General features: G+C 42.4%; 1 protein-coding gene across 1 annotated transcript in view; it reads right to left on the reverse strand.

Annotated features, from left to right (window-relative positions):
• LOC137431601 (unconventional myosin-X) overlaps positions 1-18,982 on the reverse strand; it is a 330,046-nt gene that overhangs the window by 241,835 nt on the left and 69,229 nt on the right. The window contains exon 2 of the mRNA XM_068123112.2: positions 8,818-8,916. Coding sequence (XP_067979213.2) covers positions 8,818-8,916 — 99 coding nt within the window. The remainder of the gene's footprint in view (positions 1-8,817; positions 8,917-18,982) is intronic.

Here is an 18,982-nt window from a genome sequence, read left to right on the forward strand (position 1 = left end):
GAACCGACCCCTGAAAAACAACACACACACAGACACACCCCCCCCACCCCCCCACACACCCCCTTCCAAACCTGTGTTTGCATATTTTTCCCCTCACTGCAAAACTTTCATAATAGTCGGTGGGCCGTTTCCCATAAGACCCTTAAAATGCAGTTTTCGTCTGCACCTCTTAGATATTAGGTTTCTGTGTTTTATTTTGCACGTATTTGTATATGAAACAATTTTGGCTAGGGAAACCCTCTGAGAAAGTGTCCATTCTGCTTCAAAATTACATTTCAACGGTGTGACCCCCCGCACCCCCCTGAAATCCGAACGATCCGAAGCCAACAATTACAAATTGGAACATTGTTTTTCCTATGTATATACATCTTTTCGATCATTTGAAGTGTGTTTCTCAGTTACTCTGACGTGCTGAGTACAGATACAATGACCACAGACTGTTAAACCTTTTTAGGTTGGGCCCATCTGTGAAATCCAAGATGGCCACAACCGATTATGATGAAACATTTTCATTCTCACATGTTCTAATCTAGATAAGGTACATACGTGTATGAACTATCGTTTTGTATGTTTCCAGACATGAGGATACAATGCCCACATTATTTCTTTGGTAAACTACACATAATTGTTGGTAAATGTCAAGTGTATGTCGAACAGGGCTGCAGCAAATTCGAATAAAATTACTTTTTCTTTCATTTAGAAAGCAAGTAACCTCAATATGACACCAAACGCATGTATTCATGTTTTAGTTTGCTAAGAATTATTTGAAGCAGATATGAATCAGAAACAACCAATGAACACAATATAGATATTGTTTTTTTAGCATGGTGGATATATATTATTCACCATATTCTACAGCTAGTGTTAAGATTTCAAGTACTAATATATGTTTACAGTAATTATATAATATTTATCATATACTTCCAGATCTGAAACAGTGATTCGTCGACGTTGAGGAGCCACGATGCCACCGGTAAAATGGAACCAGTGCATCTGTCCTGGGTACAGTGAAACTCCAGGCAAGGAAGTCACGTTCACAACAGCTTCGTGGGGTAAATTGTGCGATGCCGCGAAACGTCGGAAAGACCATGTCTACGAAACCCTCAAACAATACATTGACGGAACAGTTCCACTGCCAGTCGAAGCCAGTAGCATCGTGAAACATATCAACTGCTACAAAGTGTACACCCTCGAAAAGTGTACGCTTGATGGAAAAGAAGCGTGTAGCTCGTTCACCACTTGAGGATGCATTTGATGAAATTGCCGGTTGTTCCCCACAAAAAAGATTTATACGCTCTAAAGTTCAACCCACTGATCTGGGAAAGTGTATCATATGCCAAGAGCTATACAAACAAGATAAAAAGACCGACGAAAAAAACACAAGGCCACACCATTCACATTGCTCTCTGCAGTGGAGAAACTCAAAGAAGCAGCAGCCGTACGTAACGACAGTCGTATTGTCAATCATCTTGCAGGAGGGGCACGTGGTGGCACAGATGCCATCGCAGGTGATTTACTGAAGCATGACGTATGCTACCATGATTACACATGACGTATGCTACCATGATTACACAAATTCTTATGCTCTACGGGTCATTTCAGCAAAGGCTTCTTTACCTAAAGACTCCAACCACAGTAAAGATGCTTTGCATGACATCATCACTATGATCCAAAAGTCGGTAGTTGATGAGCAAGCAATATGGACCATGGCGACAGTACGCAACCCGTTCGTTGCAGCTTTGGTTCGTCATGGATCGTGTACGAATCCCAGTTTGCGACATCTAAAAGACAAACTTTCAAACCACTTCGGAGACAATTTGCGCTTCTATCGCCCACCCAGAAAGAATGAATCAGAGGTGTTGTTTTCATGTCAAATGGAAATAGGAACGGTGATTCAAACCTGTCAAGACATGGAACGTGCTTTGAAGGATAAAGATGTCGAAGATGATTTCAATTTCTCACCAGCAGACGACGAGCAAACGCCTATGTACAATGCATATTATCTCAGTCTACATATCCGGAAGGAACTCGAAAAAGTTGAAAACATGAGGTGGCCACCAACACCTGATTGCTGCACAACAGGCAGAATCCTCTATTCCAAGCATCCTTTTCAACATGGTATCTTGGATAGTCTCCGGAGAAAAACACCGAGTGGGTTTCAACTCCGTTGCACCAATACAAATCAAGTCCGCAACCTGAAGTGGAACCGTACAACTAATGATATCACAAAACTGCCTCCCTGTCACGATTCAGCTGTCTTGCACATCCGCCGCGTTAACTATCAGGCTGCCATCTGGCGACGATGTCTGGAGGCAGACATGGATCCACCATCCCCAGACGGCCACGGATGGCAGGTGTCTGGAGAAGACATCTCGATCGTGTGGATGACACAGCCTCGTGCACCTGACTCTCTGCTAACCCTTCTGAAGTGCAGCTGCAAATCTAACATGCCATGCACCACCCGACGTTGTGGTTGCCGACACCGTGGTGTGTCATGCACACACCTGTGCATGTGCGACGACCACTGTTGGAATAGAACAAGTGTTATCAATGTTGGGGGCGATGAAGACGACGAGGATAGTGATGTGGAGTGACAGAACACGGACACAATAACAGATTACATATAAATACATTGCAACCATTTATAACATGCCACGACAACTGTAATTTGAAGAACACAATATATGCATATGGCATCATTTCGAGTGCGAGATGGGATTATCTCAGCATAAGTCAACAAAATCTAGGCCTCGCCTAAAGGCTTGGCCTAGATTTTGTTGACGCATGCTGAGATATACCCATACTCGCACGAGAAATGATGCCATATGCATTTTCTCGCACGAACAACTCCGAAAACTCATATTTAACCACAAATTAGACTTAGGAGCTTATTTGCAAGTCATCCATTCAAAGTAGACCGGTTTGTTTACAATGGCGTAGTAATCGCATCTCCGCTCGTGCCAAGCTAGATGGTCTAAAAACGGCAACTGTTGGTAATAATTTTAACTTTAATTTAGATAAGCATTTATATTATTTTATCATGTTGTAAAAAGAGGCAACTTTCAGGTCATGATTACATAAATTTATTATGAAGCGAAAGAAATTATTTAGGGACTATTTTGTTTCACGTTTCCGCGGCGTCTTCCGTTGCACTTTCGTGCTAAGACAGTGTTTTGAATGCAATCGATAGCCCTAGGCTCTTTATCCGGGAAAAACAAGACACTGAAGCAATTTCGGATTTATTTAGCTGATTTAGAAGGAAGATACATCCAACAATAATAATGGGATTAATGTATTTTTCAAGTTTAGCTCGCATTCAGTGAGCTTTGTTTACTTCGAGACACTTGTGCTGAGATGCGTTTTTCCCAGACCTGGTCTCACAATGGTAGAGACACACGTGAGTGCGAGAAATCTGGAATAACGTTCCATGTATCTGATCATCTCCAGTCTCTTATATACAAAATTAACACTAACATAGCATATTATGTTGTTCCACAGAAATAACGTCGGAATTGGTATCGTCATGTCTGAAAACATACAAAACGAGACTTCATACATGTCTGTATCCTATATAGATTAGAATATATGAGAATTAAGACACTCTTGGCATAATCGATGACGCCCATCTTGGATTTATCAGTTTGGCCCAACCTAACAAGGTTGAACAGTCTGTGGTCTCTGTATCTGTAATCAGCATGTTAGAATAAGTTAGAAACCCACTTCAAGTGATTGTAAAGATGTATACACATGCGAAATACAATGTTCTAATTGAAAGTTGTTAGTTTCGGTTCAAGAGGGGGTGACACGTTGAAACGTAATTTTGAGGACAACGTAAACGTGAGGCAGAATGGACACTTTCTCAGAGGGTTTCCCAAGTTAAAATGTTTTCTTATACACATATGTACAAAATAAAACACAGAAACCTAATATCTAAGAGGTGCAGACGAATTTTGTTTTTTTAAGGGATCAGCCCACGGACTATAAGTGAGACTAAAGGAAACACTGTGCTCCCAACTTTGATGCAATACTATAATGAGTGTTCTATCCACCAGAATGATAGCATACATACCCGGCTACACTTCTGTGTATGGTAGAATTTGGTTGGAAGAGAAAAACGTTGAAAATATCTGAGGGTGAGCCCATAGCCCTAACTTAAACCAAATCAAACCACTTCATATCTGTGAATTCCACCTGAAGTCAACTGATAATGATCCGTTGTTTAATTTGCAATTTCTTTGAAAGAAATATAGTGCAATATTAGGCCTGCTCCAACAAAAATTTGGTGCAGAGTGGTGGTGACAGTCTGAGCAGTGCAACGGTCACCAAAGTTGAGTTAACTGATGATCACAACGTCTGTTTTCTCATTCATATACATTTTATAGCTTCCCATTCCCAATGTGTAAAATATATACATATATTTTTAACCACGACTGCAGTAGTTTTATGTGGCATTAGTAAATTGTTCTCAAAATAAACATATCATCTTTCAGTTAAAACTTTGAAGTAAAAACTTTTCCTTATGAAGAATAATGCAGGAAACAGTCATGCTTTTCAAGGTGCTAAATAAAGGGAGAGGGTTTGAAGATGGAGAATTATGCACATAAAAACAAATCAAGTAGAAAAGGCAGCCATTATATAGCCAACTCAGCCATTCAGTGACCTTTATCACAGAGCTCTTGGCATTTCCGGATTCCTGTCTCGACAAACACACCAACGACATATTCTCCCAAGGAAAAAGAGAATGCATGGATAAAAAGCAGGCGATGAATGAGGAATTTCAGCTGTCAGGAAAGTACATGGATTCTTTTTCTAAGTGGTGCACAAAATAAAAACGGCATTTCAGCAAATGAAGCGGCAGCAAAACAACTGCTCATCCTCCAACAATGATAAGATTTTCTCTGCTTATTGTAATTTATGTTTTCTCCTGATGTAAATGGAATTCAAAAAGGTTGCAGTCAAATGTTGAGGACGAGGATGAGGAACCATCTTCAGTTCCTCATCCTACTGGCCTTCATAATCAGCCATGACCTTTCTAGGGCAAACCAAATGCCAAGGTTGGCCTCTAAACTAGGAATATTAGGTTGTTCAAAGTCTTTCCTTGACAAATTTTAAACTTTTATCAACCTAAAAGGCTTCCATCTGCAGCTAGATGGAGTACTCCTCTTCCCTTTGGGTTGGCACCCCAACACACACCTTACACATGTTGCTGCAGGGGAGACCAAAACAGATCAGTGACCTCTGTCTTCTCTGGCCTTCTTTCACAATCCACCTCTCCCCTTTCCTTTCCTTGCTCCGTCCAATTCCAGTTTTCTCTGGGGTGCACGCGGTCCGATAGTAACCCACTTCTGGTGAAGCTCCCAAAGTCCACAATCACTGTTCACCTCCACTCATTTGCTCTTCTTTCTGGGACCCAACTTTCTCAATCTGTTCAATTTCATTGTTCCCTCAAGGACTTCAATATGGTGGTTCATTACCTCAGGTCATCTCTCAATCATACTCATATTTTCTAACCTCATGAATCCCATCCCATCCTTTTCATGTTAGCGTTTTCTCACTCTTCCTCCACCACTCAGTTTTTTTTTCCGTTCCATTTCAGTTTCTCCCTGATTTTCCCTTCTTTATTCAGCCCCTTCCTTACTATGTTTGAGCCATTATCCAGCTTGTTCACTCCCTGTGTACTCCTTCCCCTTCCCTTGTTCTCATTACCCATTCTCCCTTAAAATGTCCATTGGTGTCCCTGTACCCTGATGTTGGAGTGTCCCACATTTTTACTGTTTCTTTATGTTCTATTCATGATGTTCAGTTCTGTTCACGATGTCCTCTTCGTGATGTCATGTCCTCTTCGTGATGTCCTGTCCTCTTCGTGATGTCCTGTCCTCTTCGTGATGTCCTGTCCTCTTCGTGATGTCCTGTCCTCTTCGTGATGTCCTCTTCGTGATGTAATGTCCTCTTCGTGATGTCATGTCCTCTTCGTGATGTCATGTCCTCTTCGTGATGTCATGTCCTCTTCGTGATGTCATGTCCTCTTCGTGATGTCATGTCCTCTTCGTGATGTCATGTCCTCTTCGTGATGTCCTGTCCTCTTCGTGATGTCCTGTCCCCTTCGTGATGTCCTGTCCCCTTCGTGATGTCCTGTCCCCTTCGTGATGTCCTGTCCCCTTCGTGATGTCCTGTCCCCTTCGTGATGTCCTGTCCCCTTCGTGATGTCCTGTCCCCTTCGTGATGTCCTGTCCCCTTCGTGATGTCCTGTCCCCTTCGTGATGTCCTGTCCCCTTCGTGATGTCCTGTCCCCTTCGTGATGTCCTGTCCCCTTCGTGATGTCCTGTCCCCTTCGTGATGTCCTGTCCCTTTCGTGATGTCCTGTCCCCTTCGTGATGTCCTGTCCCCTTCGTGATGTCCTGTCCCCTTCGTGATGTCCTGTCCCCTTCGTGATGTCCTGTCCCCTTCGTGATGTCCTGTCCCCTTCGTGATGTCCTGTCCCCTTCGTGATGTCCTGTCCCCTTCGTGATGTCCTGTCCCCTTCGTGATGTCCTGTCCCCTTCGTGATGTGCTGTCCTCTTCATGATGTGCTGTCTCTTCATGATGTCCTGTCCATGATGTCCTGTCCATGATGTCCTGTTCATGATGTCCTGTTCATGATGTCCTGTTCATGATGTCCTGTTCATGATGTCCTGTTCATGATGTCCTGTTCATGATGTCCTGTTCATGATGTCCTGTTCATGATGTCCTGTTCATGATGTCCTGTTCATGATGTCCTGTTCATGATGTCCTGTTCATGATGTCCTGTTCATGATGTCCTGTTCATTATGTCCTGTTCATTATGTCCTGTTCATTATGTCCTGTTCATTATGTCCTGTTCATTATGTCCTGTTCATTATGTCCTGTTCATTATGTCCTGTTCATTATGTCCTGTTCATTATGTCCTGTTCATTATGTCCTATTCATCAGGTTCTGTTCACTTTTCAAGCTCTTCTGTGAGCCTTCATTTTGTATACAAAAAGGATCTTGTGTGATGTTGCCACTGTTTTACCCATACACTGGCTCGTCGCCATAATGCCCCATCAGTGGTCAAGCCTCGATCACAAACACCCTTCACAAAATGTTGTTAACTCCCACTTGTTTTATAACCTCAAGACCATGTGATAAAAGTTCATCCTCCTATAAACGACATTGAGGATGGGTGGCAGGAAAACGTAGAGGTGTGTGCACTCGTGTTTGAGCTGTTTAATCTGTGTTCAAATCTCGACTCGGATATATACTGTTACCATCTGTTTCACGTGTGGGGTAATGCGTCAGTATGTGCACTGTCCATGGGAAAGACATTCAGAAATGGGACCTAACTGGTTGCAAACTCATTGCTAGACATTAAAGATATGGTGTTTTTGCGTAGAGGTGGCCAGCTATCGCCGGCACTCTGTCAAATAGCAAATTCATACCAAATTCACCTTCTGTTGAATACCATGTTAAAGAATTGCCACTCAGTTCGTTAAATAATTGGCTTGAAAAAGTTCCTTTGCCAACGCCACAATAAGATGGGAGTAATTGGGATGTTAAAATAGTAGTACTAGTAGCGGTGCTGGCAGTAGTAGTAGTACTAGTAGTGGTGGTAGTAGTGGTGGTAATAGTAGTAGCAGTACTAGTAGTAGTAGTAGTAGTAGTAGTAGTAGTAGTAGTAGTAACATTATGGAAGTGACATGCTCCTCCCACTTTTTCTGCTCCTCCCACTTTTTCTGCTTATGACATTGCAAAGAAAAAGTCCCAAAAGTGAAAATAAATGATAATGTTTGTGGATTTGTTCGTCAATCTCCAGGAGGGGAGAAGGTTCAATCCATCTGCATGCGGCTTTGCTCACAATTATCGGATAAGTGTTCACAGTCCATTTTGGTGTTCCACTTAACAGTTAATCTGATAAAGTAAATAAATTAATGTGTGTGCCACACCACTCCCCCAGCCAATAATTTAGCTTCAAAAGAAGCTTCCAAGGAGGTGGGACAGCCAATCATATGCTGCAAAAGCCTGGTTCAAAATGTCACTCACAGAATGTGTAAATATCACTAAAGTTGATGGATTGTCTCTGTGCACATATGGGACTTATGCAGAGCTACTACCAAGCTATTTTGCTCTGAAGGGATAACGCCCAAAACATCAGCGTCTTGCTTCCCATGGCGGTGGGCATAACTCAATGAATGTCCTGATTGCATCCATTATTTAAACCACTAACTTCACTCTATCAGAAGGAGAGAAGATATATTGTGGCGGGGACAAGACCAATCCTAGCATCATCACACCTGGATAACACCAGCTGCTACTAACACCACATACTACCTTTAGGCACTGTAGTTTCCAACAGGGCACATCCAATCCCCCCCTCCCACCCCTCCAAAAACATTGTACTAATTGTACCCCCCAGCTGCCAGCTTTGCAACAAACAAACGAGAGCAGACTTGGTCACAGCACAGGTAAGGCTTCATACTCTACCCAACTGACTTCCTCCGGCAGGCCAAATCAACACACACACACACACACACACACACACACACACACACACACACACACACACACACACACACACACACACATAAAACAACAACAATAACAACTTGCCGCTTCTGGTGTAAGGAGCGCTAATCCACCGGCGAGATCCTGCCAGATATACTTATCAGCCCAATTCGTCAGTTTGACATTGCTCAGGCGGCAGCATTACAGACATTTTGGTACACGTGCCAGTTTGTGAAAATGTGTTTTAGCTTCTTCTTCTTTCACTTTTTTCATTCATAAAGCACCAATCCATGAATTTGAATAAAACAAAGTACTCACTTGGCCATAGTCAGATGTCAGCACCAAATTCACTCGATCACATGATGTGATGGTACATGGTATTAGCTGTTCATTGTCTCGTAGCCAGACACGGGAGCCCTGGAAAAACAGGAAAAAAAGAAAATCATTTAAAGTTTTTCTTGTGAAATCGGTAAAGTTCCACGAATATGATCAATTCAAATTAATCAACATAGTTCATAAATAATGAAGGACCGATTAATTGCTGCAAAAACTATTACACATTATGGAAACTGATTGCGGGTTCTCACCAAGGTTCAAATTGCATCAAAATGTGTGCCACAGGTATTATCTCAGGGGCTGTATATCTAATACATACACACAGTATCAAATACAAATGTAGGAGGGGGTGGGAGGTGGGGGGGAGCAGGGGAAGTTGCCGAAACCCCTATAAAACTCTAATACATCACATTTGACAAACGGTGCAGCTTCACTGTTTCAAGGCACATAATGGAATAAGCGATGCCATCTTATTGTGCATCAAAGTCAGAAAAATATACAGTGCATTCAGAAAGTATTACCACCCCTTGACTTTTTCACATTTTGTTGTGTTACAGCCTGAATTTAAAATAGATTAAATTGAGATTTTTTTGGTCACTGATCTACCCATAATACCCCAAAATGTCAAAGTGGATTTTGTTTTAGGAATTAAAAAAGAATTAAAATGACATACAGAAATATCTAATTTACACAAGTATTCAACCCCCTGAATCGATACTTCGTAGAAGCGCCTTTGGCAGGGATTGCAGCTTTGAATCTTCTGGGATACGTCTATCAGCTTTGCACAGCTGGATTTTTTTATGGAAATCGCCCCAAACAAGGCATTAAGCCACTCTAGGTAAGGTGCTAAGGAAAAGTTAGAAAAATATGAGGAGAAAGCAAAACAAAATAAAAATAAATAAAGAAAGAAAACATAACAAGAAAACATCCAAGATACAGGAAGTAGCAGAATTCTGGTAAAATGTGATTCAACCTCAAAGATGTAGGAAGCAGGAATTGACATTCCTCTTAAAGCTGAGTAGATCGTAGGATAATGAGAAGCAGGTTACGGGTAGTGAATTCCAGAGCGAGACAGCACGAGGGATAAAATTATCGGCATACCCTTTCGTTCTCCACTTTGGATCAGCTATAGTGTGATAGTGTATGGGTGTTGTGGCAAACCTAGTCTTGTGTCCAAACAACACTCGTACGGGAGGAACCAAGTTAGAAAGTTTGCACATTTTTGAACATTTTTGTTTGAACATTTGCCATGAAAATATCTGTAGAACAAACCAAGAGTGGTAACTGACCTACGGGGAGAGAGCGGTTGAAGAGTTGAAACCATCTCCGCACCAACCAGGTTGACTATGAGTTTCTGGAGCCTATCAAGTAAATGCAAGTGGCAGGCTGGTGCTCCAGCCCAAATGTAGTAACAGTACTCCATGAGGGGATGTATAGTTGCCTTATACAGGTACAAAACAGCCTCAGGAGGTAAATACCTCTGCGCTCGATAGACAACCAACTCGCTTGGAAGCAATCTTATCAATACCAGAAATGGACTTATCCCATCGGAGGTTAGAAAACATGTCCAGACCAAGAAACCGAAGCTCAGATGATTCTGTTGAGGTTGACAACCCCATATGCAAAGGAGGAAAAGACCTGTTTCTAGAATGAGATATGGTCAACAATATATTTACCTTCGCAAAAGCGGAAGGTTATGTTTTGATCGCTGTGTATTTATTTGTATGTCTGTGTGTGTGTGTATGTTATTCGCATAACTCAAAAAGTATTCAACCGAATTGCATGAAATTTGGTGGGATGATTGGTTATTATACGGGACACATTTGATTAGATTTTGGGAGCAATCGGGTCAAAGGTCAAGGTCAAGGTCACGAAAAGGTCAAAATCGTATTTTTACCAAGTACAGAACAGTAGCTGCGGCGAAGGTATGCGCTCTACCGAGTGCCCGTTCTAGTTTTCTTTGCATTGAACGTTACCAGCCAGTCATGCCCCCACTTCAACACATTCTCCACATCATTGTCCAGTGAAACTCCAACCTCAATAAGAGTGGCGTTGAGTGAATCAGCAGATGTACAGTAAAGTGAAGAGTCATCAGCGTACATGGCGAGCTGAGACAGAACATTATCATGAAGATCATTGATATCAACAAGGAACAGAGTGGGACCAAGGACAGAGCCCTGTCGGACACCAGAATTGATGGAGCAAGTAGGAGTAGATTGACCCTCAAGTACCACCTTCATCTTGCGATTTCTAAGGAAAGATGAGATAATTGAATGCATCACTCCAGATACACCATATGACTGAAGCTTGTGGAGCAGACCCCTGTGCCAAACTTAATCAAAGGCTTTTGAGATATCCAAAGCAACTAATCGAGCTTCGTTCTTGAGCTCCAATGCCCTATTGAAAGAATCCGTAATTAAGGATATGGATTTGGAGAGTTCCTACCATTCTTCCTTGCAGATTTGCTCCAGCTTTGTCAAGTTGGATTGGAGCAATCTTCAAGTGTTTCCACAGATTCTCAATGGGATTCAAGTCTGGGCTTTGGCCGGGCCACTCAAGGACTTTCACATTCTTGTTCTGAACTCATTGCAGTGTTGCTTTGGCTTTATTCTTGGGGACATTGTCCTGTGGGAATGTAAATCTTCACCAAAGTTTAAGGTTGTTTGCACTCTGAAGCAAGTTATCCTCAAGTATTTGCCTGTATTTGGCTCCATTCATTGTTCTCTCTATCCTTAGAAGTCTCCCAGCCATGGAAAAGCATCCCCATAGCATGATGCTGCCACCACCATGCTTCATGGCAGGGATGGTATAAGATGGGTGATGAGTTGTGCTCGGTTTCTATCAGACGTAGTACATTGCATGCAGGCCCAAGAGTTCAATTTTCATCTCATCAGACGACAGAATATTTTGCTTCGTGCTTTGAGTCTTTCAAATGCCTTTTTTGCAAAATCCAGGTGTGCTGCCATGATAATTATTCTCAGGAGTGGCTTCTGTCTGGCCACTCTCCCATAAAGCCAAGATTAGTGAAGTGCTGCAGAGACTGTTGTCCTTCCGGCAGGTTCTCTCATCTCCACCAATAAACTTTGTACTCTGTCAGAGTGGTCCTTGGGTTCTTGGCCACCTCCCTGACCAAGGTCTTTCTTGCCCAGTAGCCCAGTTTGGTTGGACAGCCAGCTCTAGGAAGAGTCTGGGTATTTCCATATTCTTCCCATTTCCTAACGATGGACCTGACTGTGCTCTTGGGAATGCTCAACACACTAGAAGTTGTTTTATACCCTTCCCTAGAGCTATGCCTCCTCACAATTCTATTTCGGAATTCTACAGACAGTTCATTGAGCTTCATGGTAGAGTTTCTGGTCTGACATGTACTGTCAACTGTGGGACCTTATATAGAAAGGTGTGTTTATTTCTCAATCATATCTAATCAATTGACTTCACCACAGGTGGACTCCAATCAGGTTGAAGAGACATCTCAAGGATAATGAAAGGAAAATTGGATGCACCTGATCTCAACATGGAGTGTACATAGCAAAGGGGTTGAATGTTTATTGGCTCAAGACATTTCAGCTTCTCCTTTTCGATTATTTTGTAAAAATTTCTATGAAAAACATTCGACTTTGACATTACGGGGTTTTATTTGTGGATCTGTGATAAAAAAATTTAAATTTAATCCATGTTAAATTCAAGCTGTAACACAACAAAATGTGAAAAACGGCGAGTGTGAATACTTTCTGAAGGCATTGTATCTGTGGAGGCAGCCATGTCTTGCCTTTGTGGGAGGTCCCGATTATGTGCAATATGCGTTTGTCATACAACCCTATGTCACACTGTCTCAGCATGGTCCCAGAGTTGCAATTGAATATCCCAAAGGAATTATGTGCAGTAGACAATGGTCCAAAAGACCATTTCACTGTGATCCAATCACAAGGATAGCCAAGAGATCAGCTCTTATAATAGTAAACAGAAATGCACTTAATGCAAGCTGAACTGTTTACCGTGGGCATATGCAGAAGAGGGACAGAGCCAGAACATTTACAACAACAAACTAATTTATTAATAATTGCACACTTATTTACAATTCTGTGTTACTACCATCAGGAATGACTTGATTACATGAGTTAACAAAGTTTAACAAAGTACTTCATTCCAATAAATAGTGAACATAAAAGTAGGTAACTTTTCTCACTCCACCAAATAATTAGCCTGTGAATTCACCATTGCCATTACATTTCTGCAAAGAGGAATTAAACAAACACAGAAGACACAAAAGGACAAATGCATATGAAACCTAATGTTAAGAGATTCATTCACAAATTGACTCTTTTCCCCCACTTACAGTCACGTGAAAAAGTAAGTACACCCCATGTAAAGTTTTGACCTTTTCAACACATTTCAACATACAGCTATTTGATCTTCATTTCAACAATACTGATAGATAAAGGTGATATAATATAACAAATATCATGAAACATTTACATTTTGTAGTCCATTGTATAATTTAAATTAACATAAATGCAAGTTTCGCATGTGGAAAAAGTAAGTACACCCCTACATTTATCACTACTTCAAATACCTAAAATTAGAATCAGGTGCACCAGCTCAGGTGCAAATGATTAGAACATCGTTAGAGAGGATGTTGGAGAGGAACCTGTCTTATTTAAACCTCAGACATTTAGTTTGGTTTGCTCTTTGTTGTTTCAGTGTGCGGCATCACCATGCCTAGATCAAAAGAGCTCTCTGAGGCCTTCAGAAGGAAGGTTATAGATGCCTACGAGTCTGGGACGGGACTTAAAAATATCTCCAAACAATTTGAAATCAATCATTCGACTGTCCGGAAGATCATCTACAAGTGGAGAAGATTCCAAACAACTACCAACTTGTTCAGGCCAGGCCGCCCCTGCAAGTTCAGCCCGAGAGCAGACCGCAAAATGCTGAAAGAAGTCTCTAAGAACCCCAGAATGTCATCACGGGACCTACAGGTAGCTCAAGCCACTGTTGATGCCAAAGTGCACGAGTCTACCATTAGAAAGAGGTTGCACAAATTTGATCTACATGGGAGGTGTGCCAAGAGGAAACCTTTGCTGTCCAGAAAGAACATCAGGGCAAGACTAAAGTTTGCCAATGAACACCTTGGCAAAGACCAGCACTTCTGGAACAATGTGCTCTGGACAGATGAGTCAAAGGTAGAGCTATTTGGCCACAGTACCAGAAGACGTATTTGGCAAAAACCAAAGACAGCATTTGACCACAAGAACCTGATACCAACTGTAAAGCATGGTGGTGGAAATATTATGGTTTGGGGCAGCTTTGCTGCATCAGGGCCTGGGCAGCTCACCATCATAGAATCCACTATGAATTCTTCATTGTACCAGAGGGTGCTTGAGGATAATGTGAGGCCATCTGTCAGAAAGTTGAAGCTCAACCGAAGGTGGACCTTGCAACATGACAATGACCCTAAACATACCAGTACATACACCAAGGAATGGCTGAAAAGAAAGAAATGGAGGGTTCTAGAATGGCTAAGTCAAAGCCCAGATCTAAATCCCATCGAGATGTTGTGGGGGGATTTGAAACGAGCTGTGCATGCAAGAATGTGCATGAAAGGACCCTGGTGTTGGGCTAGCGGCTAGGGTGCCGGCTTAGGATCCTAGGATCCTGGGTTCGAATCCCGGTCTAATCGCTGAATTAACACCAGGGGGGTTGACTCAGCCTGTCATCCTTCCGAGGTCGGCTAATTGAGTACCAGTTCACTGGTAATTCCCTGTTTGTCGTTAAAGGCGGCAAAAAGGGTTGGCGTCAGGAAGGGCATCTGGCCGTAAAACATTGCTTCAAAAAGGGGACCGAAAAACAACAACAACCACGGTTCCCGAAAAAGGCCAACCCCCGCTTTGCGGGGAAAAATGGCCTCTATAGGTGTTTTTTTTTTTTTTTTGTGCATACAAGAAACCCCTCAAACATAGCACAGCTGAAAGAATTCTGCATGGAGGAGTGGGCAAAAATTTCTCCCAGTCGATGTCAGAGACTGGTAGTCAGTTATAACTTATAAGAAACGCCTACTTGAGGTTGTTTCTGCCAAAGGGGGCAATACCACCTATTAGAGCCAAGGGTGTACTTACTTTTTCCACATGTGAAATTTGCATTTATGTTTATTTAAATTATACAATGGACTACAAAATGTAAATGTTTCATGATATTTGTTATATTATATCACCTTTATCTATCAATATTGTTGAAATGAAGATCAAATAGCTGTATGTTGAAATATGTTGAAAAAGTCAAAACTTTACATGGGGTGTCCTTACTTTTTCACGTGACTGTAGATACCAATGACAGACTGAACCTGAAATTCCAAAGTGTGGAAGGACTTCATTTTTTATGGTAACAAAACAGTGTTCTTTTTCCTTAGTTCATTGAGCATCCACAGACCGTCTCTGCTGAACCTTGAAAGAGCGGAGATGCTGCCAGTGAGGGCCAGGTATCACCTGTGTGTCATACTGCAGGGCCCAGTGCTCCGATGAAAATGGTTTACCTGTTGACATGTTTAACCATAAACTGCTCTCGGCCACACAGGTATCGAACTTTCCCCTCAAACTCCCCAAACAGACTGCTCTGCTGTCAGAAGTGCTCTAGCTGTATACGTACATGGCTTTGTCTTCGCCACTACTGGTGGATTCCCTTTACTGCCTTGGAAAGGACACTATTTATCCAGCTGGTCATTTTAAATGTCAATGTTGTCTTAGGTGTCGTTGAAAGTACCTTCAGGTGGTGTAACCCCTGTAGCTCCGTGCATCTTCCTCTTGAGCTTATAAATTAAATAAGCAAAATTCCACTGCTTTTGGACAATCCCATTTATCACATTAATTTTGCATCTCACGAACAACCCTCCAGGGGCGGTCAGCAACAATGACTGCAATTCTGCAATTCCTGCATGATTCATATATTTATCTTTTAGTTTCTACATAGTAAGATTCAAACAAAAACAACACAGACAAGACAAACGTATACTATAATTGTGAAGCTAAAAGCAGGACAGCAAACACGTGACGCAAATTATATGATGTAAATCTACCTCAATTTAATACATACAAAATCAATATCTATTAAAAATAAATAAATAAATAAAAATATTGCTCACATAATACTGAATCTAACATCCATAGCTCGGGACAACTCCAAGAGCAAGCCATGGTTACCATCACAGACGTTTCAGAAAAGTTCCATTTGCTGATTAATGGTGGGTATACTGTGTGTGTGTATATATGTATGTATGTATGTATGTATGTATGTATGTATGTATATATATATATATATATATGTATGTATGTATGTATGTATGTATATATATATATATACATACATACATACATATATACATATATATATACATATATATATATATATATATATATATATATATATATATATATATATATATATATATATATATATATATATATATATATATATATATATATATATATATATATATATATATATATATATATATATATATATATATATATATATATATATACATACATATATATATATATATATTGTTGCGGATATGAGAATTGTATTTTTTTGATTGTATTGTATTGTATTGTAAATTGTTATGAATTATTGCTTTATTCTGAGCCCTCCTTGCTCCAGTCTGTTGTATAAAGGTCAAAGGGCGTTCCGGTAGTTAATTCCATAAAGCATACATTGAAGGACACTATAATACCCTTGTTCAGTAGTTTATTTCCTTATTCTGTGTATGAGGTTAAAGCTTTGTCTTCCATTAAAATGACACTCCATTGCACCAAGTGAAATAGATAGATCCCCTTTCATTCCCATTCCCAAAAACCGCAATTGCCAACTGTTCCCTCCGCGACTCCATTCGCCACGAGGTAGGCTCGGAGAAGAAGGGCGTGTCTCCACCTCGTCATAGAGGGGAGGAGTGAGCCAGCCCCGAACAACCAACCAAGCACGAGGGGTTTGGTTTGAGAGGGCGGTGGAAGAGCGATCGAGGAGGTTCGCGAAGGTTGAGGGGCGGGGCCTATATAACCCGCCGCGGGACGCTCCCCAAGCAGATGAGTTCTGAGTTCTGAAAAGAGACGAGCTTCAGAGAGAAGTGCGCAAGGAGGGAAGAGAAGCGAGAAGGAAGCCTTTAACACAAGTGCGCGAGAGAAGCGTGGGGAAGCTCTACTCTGGACATGCTGCTTCTGCTGTCTCAACAATGGATGGAGGTCCTCAATGCAAAACAGGAAATTAGAGCTGTCTCCCTCGACATATCACGTGCCTTCGACACGGTCTGGCACCCCGCTCTGCTCACCAAACTCTCCTCCTTTGGTATCCATGGAAATCTCCACGCATGGCTGGCGGACTTCCTCTCTAGTCGTCGTCAACGTGTGGCCCTGAATGGGTTTCTCTCATCTCCTCTTCCTGTTCAGGCTGGAGTTCCCCAAGGCAGTGTTCTGGGCCCCGTGCTTTTTCTGGTCTTCATCAATGATCTCTCTGACTCTCTCGAAAATCCTCTCTATCTCTTTGCTGATGACTCCACTCTCTGCCGCTCCATTCCTCTTCCCTCAGATCGGCAGTCTGCTGCCTCCTCACTCTCTGAAGACCTGGACAAAATCACAGACTGGTCAAACAAGTGGAACATGTCTTTCAATCCTGACAAATCTCACACTCTTACTATGTCTCTCCGAAAAGATCGACTGGACAACCCTCCCATCTACTTTCTCAACAATCCTCTCCAAGAAGTTCTGTTGCTCAAGATTTTGGGTCTCACTATCTGCCATGATCTTTCTTGGGAAAACCACATTTCCAAGCTGGCCTCCAAAGCCAGTCGCCGACTGGACATCCTCCGTCGTGCGAAGTCCTTCCTCGGCACACCTGAGCTCCTCACCATATACAAGGCTTTCATCCGCAGCTCAATGGAATACTGTTCTCCCCTATGGGCCGGTGCTCCTGCCTCACACCTAGCTCGGCTTCACGCTGTTGAAACCAAAGCTTTCAGAATTATTGGAATCTCCCGCGATGAAGCTATCTCTGAGGGCCTTTCACTTACTCACCGCAGGCAGGTAGGTGGTCTTTCTGTCTTCTACCGACTCCTCTCCGGCCTTGCACCCCCAGCTCTCTCTGTGCTCTGTCCCCCAAATATTCCTACAGGTCGCACAAGATCTGCCAGCAACCCTCTGATGGTTAAACTGCCGAAATCTCGGCTCTCTGCTCACCTTCACTCTTTCATTCCTCTTTTCTCCCGCCTCTGGAACAAACTCCCTCACTCCCTTCAATCCCACTCCTCCCTCCAGGTCTTTAAAACAGCTGTTCACCACCATCTCATATCCTCCCCCATCCAAAACCTTGATCTTTTCTACCCCCGCTAATTCACCCCAGATCCACCTTGTTTGAAATTCCAACTTCTTTCCTGGAAGTCCTGGCAGTGTCCATATGTTTTATACCTCTCCCACCGCCCCCTTCCCATGCCCCCCCCCCCCCAAAGCCCTCGCCCTCTCTCAGATCTCTCGATGTCTCCATGTCTCTCGGTCCCTGCTCTCAAATGTTGTGTTTGTGTCCTTCCCCCTCTCTCCCCATCTTGTCTACCGCTCCCGATGTTATATGTTTTTTGTGTCGGTTTGTCTTTCTGTGTGATTAATGTTCGCTCTTTCACGAGCCTCGATCTTGTATCCAAAAAAAAAAAAAAAAGCCTTGAGAGAAGTGCATGACGTCACCCTGCTCGCTCCCAGCCTGACGAGGCCCGGTTTGCTGTGCGCCCTGCAAAGCCTTCCAGCTTGTGGTCCGAGCTGAACCTTCCTCCCGGTCCAGCCAATCGTTCCTGCCTCCATTCCCCATTCGTGTGAGTCCGTCTCTGTTTGTTCTGTCAAGGGTATAAGTTAAGCCTGTTTAGATAAGCTAGTAATTTTCACTGTGTCACCTGCTTTTTCCATGTTCCCTGTAAATAACTTTGACTGCTCCTTTTGCTTGTGTGTGTAAATAATAAATCCCGTTACTCTTCTGTACATCTTCTTCTTCTTCTTTGCATTCGGTCGCTTTAGAGGTTTCCAAATTGAATATCTGTGGCGCGATCCGGCCAACGTTCGGGGGATCGGGTGAATCGGGGAAACTGTTCGGCCGCGGGGCCTCCGCTCGGCAAACAACA

Source organism: Myxine glutinosa, chromosome 7 (assembly GCF_964187855.1).
Source record: "Myxine glutinosa chromosome 7, kmMyxGlut1.1, whole genome shotgun sequence".
In the NCBI taxonomy this organism is placed as follows: Eukaryota; Metazoa; Chordata; class Myxini; order Myxiniformes; family Myxinidae; genus Myxine; species Myxine glutinosa.